At 41.3% G+C, this 12,325-nt stretch overlaps 1 protein-coding gene across 2 annotated transcripts in view; it reads right to left on the bottom strand.

Annotated features, from left to right (window-relative positions):
• TBC1D32 (TBC1 domain family member 32) overlaps nt 1–12,325 on the bottom strand; it is a 386,630-nt gene that overhangs the window by 116,636 nt on the left and 257,669 nt on the right. For both annotated transcript variants that reach the window (XM_083176796.1, XM_083176797.1), the window contains one exon: nt 8,293–8,415. In XM_083176796.1, the coding sequence (XP_083032922.1) occupies nt 8,293–8,415 (123 nt within the window). The remainder of the gene's footprint in view (nt 1–8,292; nt 8,416–12,325) is intronic.

Here is a 12,325-nt window from a genome sequence, read left to right as displayed (position 1 = left end):
AGCAACTCGAAAAGGTGGAATTTACACCTGTCGAGTGTCGAAACGTGGGTGTGTCAGTGAAAATGGACATGGATTGTCGAGATACGGCTGTGAGTTTGACAATCCACTGCCATTTCCGACAAAACAGATTTTGCTTTTTTGAAAGCTGGATCAGTTTTTTCGAACTCCGCCTTTAATGCTGTCGGAAATGGCAGCATTGAATAGTCATTAACCACCGGAAATTACCCAGAAATAACCTCCTGATTTTATTACACACATACAAACAAAAAATAATTATTCTGTATCTAAAGCCCTCAAAGTGGGCAAGATTCAATTTTGTATATGCTGTGTATACAGTGATCAATCATGGCAGCAACACATGAATCTTGTTCTCTAAAAGCTCTTTTATTGGTAGTTTAGTTGCTTTTTTAAATAAAAAAACTAGTCTAATTTATTTTATTAGTCCACTGATGTGGATTGTAATATATGGTGCCACTAATTTTGCCTTAGTATGTAGCAGTCACTAATTCCATCCGTAGTATACAGTATGTTGGTCACTGATGCTGTATAGTATATGGCAGTCACTGTAGCTATATGTATTATATGGCAGTCACTAATACTGTAAGTAATATAGGATGGTTATATACTGTAGGTAGAGGGTGACTACTATCAACTGATGATGGGGAGCGGTGCAAGGGTGAGTCTTTGCTGGAGGTGACAGAAAGGCTAGTTTCACACCTGCCGGAAAAAAATAACATTGATGTCAATGAATATCAGGCCTATAAGTAAACTGGTGAGTAATAAAAATGTTAAAGCCAGCCATGGTGAAAGACATAGCAAAAATTGTAAGCCCATGCAACAATGGAGGCATGTCCCTGTCATAATGGAAGTGTGACAAAAGCTAAAAAAATCTTGCTAGTCTCTTAACTCCCATATTGCACCCCTGTACATCACAAATACACTGTAAAGCACACTTGTTCTCTGATGCTCTACCCAATTGCTGTCTTAAAGAACAATACCACCCCAATTACGGCAATAGGTTAGAGCACTTTGGACACTTGGTATGCCATAAAAATCAGGATTATTGTTCTTATAACATAATCCTTTTCTCCAATTACATTGTGTTTATTGATCATTCTGGAGTTTGAGTGGAAATAGGAGTATGAGCACATTAAAAATTGGTACTGAAATTCAAGGTCCTCCCCCTCAAAACTCCATTGAGCTGAAATGCAGTTGGTTTGTTGTATGGTTAAAAAACCAAAAGAAAAAAAACAAAACCATACATGGGAGAAGAGAAAGACACAACACAAAACGCACAACAAATTACATAACAACCAAGGAAGGGGAAAGGGGTATTGGTCTTTGGGTCAACAAAACTAAGGTCAAAATGCATTAGGTCGGCAGATGAAATGATGACATTGATTCAGGTCCATAGGGTCATTATGTTGACATTGGGAAGGCCAACCGTAAAAAGGTCGACCCCCCCGTCTGAGATAGTGTTGCAGTGCCCTGGGGAGTGAGTGAGGAGAGACAGCACCGGTGAAAGAGAGAGAGATGAAGGACAGTGACTGTGACAGAGAAAGAGGGACAGTGACAGTGAGAGAGAGAGAGAGAAGGAGAGACATAGATGGCAAGAGACAGGAGAGACAGTGACAGGAAGAGAGAGGAGAGAAAGCGATGGGGGAGAGAGTGACAGCGAAAGAGAGATGAGGGACAATGATGGTGAAAGAAAGAAAAGACAGTTATGAGGAGAAGGAGAGATTGCGATGATGAGAGAGACAGGAAGAGAGCAGTAGGGACAGTGACATTCAGAGAGAGGAGAGACAGCGATGAGTAGAGAGAGAGAGAAGAGACAGCGATGGGCAGAAAGAGACATACAAAAAACTGTACATAATTGTAAAATACTGTAATAATTATTAATTTAATAAGATTAAAATTTTTGGGGGGTATTTAATGTGCCACCGCTATTCCGACGGGGGAAATAGCGGCAGCTCCTTATTCAATGCTGTCTTTAGCAACAGCATTGAAGCGGGATCACAGCAGAACGGACCTGACTTTAGAAGCTGTCGGGTCTGTTCTGCCGATAACGGCCGTGGATTGTTGCGATCCCGGCCGCAGATCACCAATCCATGGCTGCTTTTGTGGCCACGCCCCCTTTGCGATAATCGGACAATGTGCTATGTGATTTATTATATAGGCAAATTACACCGTGTATACACAGCATTATGCCACATAGACCCTTCCGGCCCCCCTGCCTAGCTTGACACTGCGGGATGAAAAAGAGTTCATACCTGAAGAAGGTGAGGATGTAAACTTTACATTTACAGAGGCAAAGATAGATCTCAGAGTATCAGAAACTTCAATGTTTGGCTAAGGAATTGGTGTAATGAGGAGAGATTTGAATTGTTAGGTCATACTCATGCTATCTGGCAAGACAGAGCCTTATATAAAAGTGATGACCTGCAACCATCTTCAAGGGGAACGAGAATACTAAGTGAGAAATTTGGATGCTTCATCAGCCACTATTTAAAATAGCAGAGGGGGGCAGTGAATCGAGGAGGGGTTGCAATATATGTGAAAAAAAGCATAAAGACTACCGTAATACAAAAGTATTAAAGAAAAAACTAAGGCCCTTTGGGTAACCATAGAAACGAGAGAAGGCGATTCTTCCTGACAACCAGGTCAGGAAGAAGAACTTGACAAGAGCCTATTGCAGGATATCAATAAAATGGCATTAAAAGGAGAAGTAATAATCATGGGATACTTTAATCTACTTGATGTAAACTGGGAGGTGTCTGTTGCAAGTTCTACAAGAAATAGGGACAGTCTACATTTCATGTAAGGAGCATCCCTCCACCAATTGGTGAGGGAGCCCACTCATAAGGATGCAATATTAGACTTAATACTTACAAATGGTGAAATTATATCTGACGTAATTGTGGGTAAAAACCTGGGATCCAGTGATCATCAAGCATACTGTATGTTTCAAAATAAAGACAGACCGATTCATCGCACACAAAAACAAAGGTGTAAGATTTTAGATAGGCTGATTTTGTAGAGATGGGAAACTCTGTAAGGGATTCTTTGACAGAGTGAAGGAACTTGGAAGGAGTGCAGGAGAAGTGGGAAAATTTTAAAAGAGCAATACTTAAAGCAACAGAACTTTGTGTCAAAAGAGTTAGGAAAACACAAGGACAAGGAAGCCAGTGTGGTTTGCGAAAGAAGTAGCAAGTATTGTGAAAGCAAAAAAAGTTGGCCTTCAAGAAATATAAGCAACCGCCGAATAATGAAGACAAAGAGGTATATCTTGTTAGACAAAAGGAGGCTAAGGGGGTTATTCAGGTTGATTCGCAAGGCTGCGAATTCGCAGCCTTGCGAGTCCACCAAACCCCGCCCGGCGAACGCACGCCCCCCTGCCGCCCCAGCAAAGTGCGGCTTCGCCCGCACAGCAGCGAATGGATGTTTTGCATAAACATCCATTCGCTTTGCTGGGGTGTCCGCCCACATCATTCGATGGTCGGTGACCATCGAATGATGTTTAGCGTGCACGCTTATATAAGTGACTTTTGAGTTACTTACATTTACGTGCACGCTGGCGTGATATGGGCGGGCAGCTGACATCCGGTGATGTCAGCTACCCGGCCCACACACCCGCGTCACTGCCTCATTACCATGCGAACGCCCAGCGTTCTCATGGAAACGCCCATGGAACGATGGGCATTCCCATATGGTAATGGGGCAGCCCGGTGCTCCCCGCCCATCTCCGCCCCCCCCTCGCTGCCATGGGTGCACGCACCATGCGCCTGCACATGCGCAGAAACACGCCTGCGCAGACGCACAACATCGGTACTGCGTGCGAATGCGCGCAGTACCGATGAAATCTGAATAAGGCCCTAAGAAGTTAATCAGATGTGCAAAAGCACAGAGTGAGGAGAATATGGCCCAGTCAGTGGGTAAAGGGGGGGGGGGGGAATCTTTTTTAGGTATATAAGTGAAAGGAGAAAAACAAAAATTGAGTAATTAGACTAAGGACAGAGAGTGGAACTCTTCTGGAGGGAGATAATGTAATAGCAGATCATATTAAATATTATTTCTGCTCAGTATTCACTGCTGAAAGAGAGGGGAAGGGGCCACAGTTAAGTTGTAAGTATAGTCAGAAAAATGAGGGAGAAAAAAGTGCATGCACAGAGGAGAAAGTCCTAACAGAACTCTTAAACCTGAAAGTGGATAAATCAATGGGGCCAGATGGGATACATCCAAGGATACTAAAAGAGCTTAAAGGGGAGATGGTAAAACCATTAACAGAATTATTCAACCAGTCACTAGCTACTGGAGTAATCGCAGAGGACTGGAAAACAGTGAATGAAGTGCCACTGCACAAAAGTGGAAGCAAGGAAGAGGTAGGCAACTATCGACTAGTGAGCCTTACATCAGCTGTAGGAAATTGATGGAAACACTCTTAAAACAAAGAGTTGTAGAATATCTCAAAACCAGCACCTTACATGATCCGAAAAAGCATGGGTTTACTGGGGGGAAGATCATGTCAAACAAATCTTGACTTTTTTGACTGGGTGACTAAAGTAATAGATCGAGGCGGGGCTGTAGAGGTAGCTTATCTAGACTTTAGTAAGGCTTTTGACACTGTCCCACATCACAGACTGTTAAATAAACTTGAAAACTTGGGATTGGATTCAAAGATGGTGGAATGGATAAGATCTTGGTTGCAAGACAGAAAACAGAGAGTTGCAGTAAATGGAGTACATGGAGTACAGTCAAAGGAGAGAAAGGTTACAAGGGAAGTACCCCAGGGATCTATACTTGGACCAGTGCTTTTTAATATCTTTATTGGTTATATTGCACATGGAATTGAGAGTAAAATGTGCCTTTTTGTAGATGACACAAATGTATGCAAAAGGGTAGACACACCGAGGGGTAAAACAAATGATTGATGATCTAGGTAGATTAGTAGTTCTGATGAAGCTGTAGACCCCTCACAGGAGGCGGAGAAAAGCGTCATATGACTACAAACTACTTTACCATACTCGCTGGAGATCCAGAACGCGATCCCCCCACCTACCTGCCAGAAAAGCAATTACTGTTAAACCTTACGCAGTACTGTAATTTCAAGTAGCTTGACAGCCAGCAGCAAGCAATTACTGGGGTCCATTATATACATTTCTAAAGGAGTAAATGTTCCTTGTTTTTTTTTTCTTCTTTTTTTCATAACCGCATACCAACCAGTGGTTCGGTGGTGTCTGTTTTGACACTGTCCCACATCACAGACTGTTAAATAAACTTGAAAACTTGGGATTGGATTCAAAGATGGTTGAATGGATAAGATCTTGGTTGCAGGACAGAAAAAAGAGAGTTGCAGTAAATGGAGTACATGGAGTACAGTCAAAGGAGGGAAAGGTTACAAGGGAAGTATCCCAGGGATCTATACTTGGACCAGTGCTTTTTAATATCTTTATTGTTTATATTGCACATGGAATTGAGAGTAAAATGTGCCTTTTTGCAGATGACACAGAGGTATGCAAAAGGGTAGACACACCAGGAGGGGTAAAACAAATGATTGATGATCTAGGTAGATTAGTAGTTCTGATGAAGCTGCAGACAACTTACAGGAGGCGGAGAAATGCGTCATATGACTACAAACTACTTTACCATACTCGCTGGAGATCCAGAACACGATCCCCCCACCTACCTGCGAGAAAAGCAATTACTGTCAAACCTTACTCAGTACTTTAATTACAAGTAGCTTGACAGCCAGCAGCAAGCAATTACTGGGGTCCATTACAGTATATACATTTCTAAAGGAGTAAATGTTCCTTGTTTCTTTTTTTCATAACCGCATACCAACCAGTGGTTGGGTGGTGTCTGGCCAGACAGTGGACTGTATAGAATTCTCCTGTACACTAAACAGTGTCCTTTAAAAACGGCCGACATATTGTCAACAGGAAGGATCCAATAATATCTGGATACAATTCAACCAACGGAGGCCACACATTAAAAATATTTTGAGCCATTTTTGTATTCATTTTTTATTGTTTATTAAAAACAATTTTATATTATTTTATTCTGTATCGATGTTTAGCTACTATTAATATATGAATATTGGTTTTTAACATCGATCATTATCACTGGCCAGTGAGAATCATTTTTGTATAAATAAATTGCAAATATATTGTATTTTATACATTGTTTCTAGCGCGTGTACATGTATCCTTTTTCCTTTTTGTAGATGACACAAAGGTATGCAAAAGGGTAGACACACCAGGAGGGGTAAAACAAATAATCAATGATCTATGTAGATTAGAGTGGTCAAGAGCATGGCAACTACAGTTTAATGCCAAAAAATGCTAGATCATGCACTTGGGTCTCAAAAATCCAAATACTAAATATAGTATACAATAAATGGCACTATAATGGAAACTACTGAGGAAAAGAGGGATCTAGATGTCACTATTTCAGGGGACTTAAAGGCAGGTAGGCAATGTAACAAAGCAATGAAGAAGGCAAGTCAGATACTTGGTTGCATAGGGAGAGGAATCTGCAGTAGAAAGAAAGAAGTGATAATGCCACTGTATAGGTCATTGGTACGACCTCGTTTGGAGTATAAAAAAGGGCAACTAAAATGGTGCATGGCCTACAATACAAAACATACCCGGAAAGACTAAAAGATCTTAATATGTGTAGTTTAGAGCAGAGAAGGGAAAGGGGGAACATGATAGAAACTTTCAAATATATCAAGGGTTTTAACAAGGTACAGGGCGGAGACATTCTTCACAGGAAGAGGAGCAACAGAACACGAGGACCATGCACTGAAACTAGAGGGAGGAAGATTCAGGGGAAATTTGAGGAAAAATTACTTCACAGAAAGGGTAGTGGAATAGCCTCCCATCAGATTTGGTAGAGGCAAATACTATACAGCAGAGCAATTTAAACATGCTTGGGATAGGCATATTGATATTCTTCCAAAGAAATGAGGATAAAATATAGTTTGAGAAAATATGTTTAAAAAAAGAGGCAGACTAGATGGGCCAAGTGGTTCACATCTGCCATCAAATTCTATGTTTCTATATTTGGGGGGGGGGGGGTTCAGAATTACTGACTCTTCCCACAGTCGGCTGCTGGGGTGTGGGTGGGGGCTGGACTCCCGGCTGTGGCATGGGGCTAAGGCTGCACTTACAAGAAGAAAGGTGGCCTCTTCTTTCTGTGTATGCACAGTCTGTTTATATTGGGGAATATTGCGCTGCTTAGAAAAAAACAGTTTGTGTATCCCAATTGCACACTGAGTGAGAAATAACGACATAATAATCAGATGTGTTGAATATTGCGCTGCCCCTGCAGCATCACGGGGATTGGGACCCCCAGATGTATCAGCTACACCAGGGTCTGGTGGCTCCGACACCTGGGCAGGTGACTCACAAACAGGGGCACGACAGTTTCTCAGCAGGTCACTGATACAAGGCAGCAAGCCAGCATGGACATTGCTAGGCAATCAATAATAGCACTGGCAGGCCCGTGGAGGAATACTCAGTCTCCGGCTGCTGTACCTGTGATTACTCCTGGTGCAGGGACAGTTTAATTAAAGTTTCATGAAATATGTTGCTGGGGTTTGGGAAGTTAGGGGGAGATTCCCCTAAACACCCCTATTTAAATCCTCACCTGACCTGCAGTCAGTAGACCGGGCCTCTAACACTGAGCGCTGGAGTCCCATCCGTGCTGCTGTTTCCCCACGGAGCCTCCTCTCAACAATGTGCCCCCCCTCCTGTGCTTACCGACCCAATAATTTCTCTGCATGCTGCATGAGGAGAGCCAGTACAGGGCCTCCCTGTCCAAGGCCCCCTTCCATGCTCCTGCATGTCACGGGTCATATGCTCTAATGTGATTGGGTGCAGGGGGAGCAGCGAGCCATTCAGACATCCCAGGCCCCACAGCAGCTGCACCCTTAGTTATGCCACTGCCTGCAATAGCTCCTTGGAAGGCACCTACAGTATCTTCGCTAGAAGAGCTTCAGAGAATAGTTAGGAAAAGTAACTAGATATGTCATCACAACACAGACTTTGCTAGTTACCTATGCTATAACACTAATCTAAACCTAAGTATGTAGTACACTAACAAACAAAGATACAAAACTAAGGAAAAAGTACACAAAATAATAATTTACACAGCTAACAATATTTGCATATTACTAAATGGTAATACTATAATAAAAAAATTTTTGGGTCACAACCAAACCTTTAGCAGATTTGCTCTTTGAAAATTTCAAAACATATGATATGTTCAAGTAATGTAGTTTATTTTACTCACTCCAAATCAGCTGAAGATTCTGTAACATTTTCTCTTTGAGCATTTAAAAGCATCTTGCATACTTTGTATTGTGATTCTAGAAGTAATAATGTGTCCAGATTACAGCATAAAACACTCAGCAATCTGAAAAACAAAGAAAAGAGATGTGTTATGTGCTGCATTTTCAGAATCTCCATCATAGGCACTTTCCTATTCTAGTATGTCTGGGAGACCCACAAGTGTTCACTCACAAATGCAATTCTGTTAAAATTTACATGAACACACTTGTAAATAAAGAGACCTGGTTAAACTTCAGCTGCTCCGCCCCTTCCTGTTTTACTTACCCCGGGCGGGGGGCAGCGGGGCGTACCGCCGGGCTGAAAGTGGTTAATCTTTCAGCCCGGCAGTGTACACACACGGAGATGATTGCTGAAAAAAAATCAGCAATCATCTCTACCGTTTAAAGATGCATTCCCATTGCATCTTAAACGGTAGATTACCATGCAAAACCCTGCTCTGAAAACGGGTTGAAATACCGTTTAACTTTAAACGGTATTTCAACTCTGGCGCTTTCCCACTGCAGCCTTAAACGGTATTTTGCCCTCAAAAATCGGCAAAATACCGTTTTAAGGCTGCAGTGGGAAAGGGGCATAAGTTAAAACAGGCATGGGTTTATTTAAACATTGCACAATTTTAAACAACTCAGTAGGCTAGTTATCTTAAAAACTGATTTCAATTCTGTATTTGAAAAATGAAGGTAACGAAACTGTTAAGCTGTAAACCAGTACAAAACTTGGATATACCACCATATGATGCAGTATTGCTGCACTGCACTAAAACAACACAAAATGAGTTTGACAGTTGTTTTATTACAGCAAGCAGTCATAGAGGAAATGATCCTGAAACAAAATTACCCATATTTCAGTTCTGACTCCTGCCTCTCTGCCATTCATCTTAGTATGCAGTGCTAACAACTGTATTGGCTGTGCAGAGTTATGGGCATGTCGCACACAAGTCCTTTATAGGTGACCTTGAACATTACATCTAGACAAGAGGTCTCAAGGCTCACATAAACCAGTGCATATGAATTTAAACTGGTACATTGCAGTAAGAAATTCTTTTAAGGTATAGTCAACTCAATATACTGTATGATATGCTAACTGTAATTCTTGCTTCTCATAGCAAAGATGCAATTATTATTTAACAGACATCTATTTGTGTGCAATGATTAACTGTTCACGTTTCTAAGCATTTCAAAGTAATTGCATATTATTGTATAAGACCAACACTTGCTTAATATATTGTTGTACAAGCAATATGGATCATATCATGCCATCACACATCACCTATAGATTCTCATATACAGATACACACATATCTCTCTTTCTCTAGAGAGAGAGAGAGAGAGAGAGAGAGAGAGAGAGAGAGAGAGAGAGAGAGAGAGAGAGAGAGAGAGAGAGAGAGAGACCATATAAAGAGAAAGAGAGAGAAAGTAAAGAACAAATTACAGCACTATTATGTATCCAGCATACCAACAACATATCAGGACACACAGGACCTTAAAATACTGTACAATTAATTTGCTTCAAGACTACGAGAGTTACTATTACATACTTATTGTCTGTTCTGTTTAACGGTAGAGCACCATAAAAAGAAAGGAAAGTATCTATCTATCTTTTACACTTCAGTGATTGGGAACTTGCTTATATAATAGTACTAATAGTTGGAATAAAATAAGCATTTTTCTAACTACCAGACTACTGTACTAATGCTTGTACTGTACATTCTTCATATAAACTAAATTGCTTTTTTAATTATCACATTTGCTCATACAATTGTCATTTATTATTTTTATGATATCAGATTTCATATATTTCAGCAGTACATCAATAGTTAAGAAATGTGTCATTTATTGCACTAAAGATTTAAGAATTGAAAATTTTAATTATCTTATTGTTGTTTTTAATTAAAAGGTCTTCCATTTTCTCCCCTCATATAATTATGAATGCAGTTTTTTTTTCCACTCTCTTTACTGTAGTAATAAAATGAAATCACTGAACTATTATGTGGAAGTGTGAATGACTCTGCCTCCAGGTCAACCAGCATGAAGTGGTAGTCTGCATTAATTTTCCTCATGATCAGCTATGCGATAAAGCTGCAGTAAACTTGTATATTTTTTTAATTGAAAATGTATCTTGACTTCAGTGGACTGCAAGCATTACTTTAAAGGAAACCAACAGTTTGGAAATTGTTTTCAAACAGTATGCGATAAAGCAATATACTGTACAGTATACTATTTCAGTAAATCTCTGTACAGTATATGTTACTGTACTGAACAAATAAATACAGTGCTTTAGGAATGAAAAGACCTGTTCAGATATTTATTCCCATACATAAACACAAAGGTAAAAATAAGGAAAAATTTAAATATCAAATCAGTCAGAGCGAGATGCAAATGCAATTTTAAGGTGGTTTTCCTGTAGTTCTTTTAAACAAAATCTGTAATTAGGATGATTTCTAATAAGAATCACAGATTATATATGACATGGATTCCCAAGCCATTTACCCATACTGATGCTTTAAATAATAAGTAGAGGCATATTTACTAAGAACTGTTAAGGTACCTACACACTAGAAAGATCTTCTATCTTAAGATGTGCGCATAAATAACCCTTGAACTCTTTTGTCCGTCCTGGACAAAAGATTTAAGGCAAGCGCACATCTTTACCAAAGATTTCTCTCAAGATCCCATGTGTGTTGCTATGGATCTTTTGTTAAATCGGTACTTGTTTCCTAGCAAGGCGCCCCCGATTTTGATTGTATTACATCTTATACAATCGCATCACATCACATGCAATATAGCGGCATGCGATCGTATACGATTATTTATTGTACAAGCACCCTGATGGGTCCTTCCAATGTTAAATGGTCAATGCCACCCCGAAGCGTGGCGAGCACAGTGAGCCCGCGTGGGGCGGCGGTACGCGTCCTCCGACCTTTTCATACCCCCACTATCCACGTCGGCGTGGAGTTGAATTTAAATATTGCGGCGAGCGCAGCGAGACGAGCCCCGTGAGGGGACACAGATTACTTTACATGTATTGCGCTAGAGATGGGTCGTTCGCGAACGAACCGGATCTTTTGAACGGACCCCATCCAAGAACGAGTGAGCCGCCGATCCCAAAAAGGTGATCTGTTTCAGTTCCGTTTTCCATTACAATGCATTTTCCTGATCTCAGTGCTGCCACCTGTGGCAGCTGAGATGTACTACCTCTGGAGACTGAGTACAGTGCTGTTACTACAAGTGATAGAAAGATTAGCTGCTGCTGCCAGGGATGGCCATCGGTGCAGACGCCATCGATGGTTGCCATCGATGGCGATTCTGCACCCAGCCGAGGATTCGTCTAAAAGATCCATATCTTTTCACGGGGAGAGCCGTCGGATCCTGACTCAGCTTAATGATCCGTTTTGCCCATCTCTATGCGCGCATCCCCTCGCCACGCTTCGGGCACGTATTCCATGTCCCCTCGTTGCGCTCTCCACACTATATAAATTCAACTCCACGCCGACGTGGATAGTGGGGGTATGAAAAGGTCGGAGGAAGCGTACCGCCGCCCTTCGTGGGCTCGCTGCGCTCGCCACGCTTCGGGTTGGCATTGATCCTGAGGGTGGCGTTGACTATGGGGGGGGCATTTCACATTGTAAGGACCCATCAGGGTGCTTGTACAATCAAAAATTGTATACGATCGCATCGTATGCCATTGTATGGCATACGATGCGATGCAATATTTTATTGTACAACATCGCGTCGCATACCTTATTTAGTGTTATGGTATATGATGCGATGGGCGCCGTGCTAGGAAACAAGTACCGTTAAATCTTTTGATCTTCCATGCAGCATGTAAGATCAGAAGATTTAGCAAAAGAAACGCGGGAGCGCGCATCCGACCGATATCGGATGATTTTTGACCAATTATCGGTACAAGTCGACCGATATATCATCCGATTTAACAGAAATCAGCCAATCAGCAAAAAAATCATTCTAGTGTGTGGG

This window comes from Crinia signifera, chromosome 3 (genome assembly GCF_055691185.1).
Source record: "Crinia signifera chromosome 3, ASM5569118v1, whole genome shotgun sequence".
Classification (NCBI taxonomy): Eukaryota; Metazoa; Chordata; class Amphibia; order Anura; family Myobatrachidae; genus Crinia; species Crinia signifera.
Note: the sequence above shows the minus strand (reverse complement) of the source record. Positions and strands in the feature narration are given on the sequence as shown.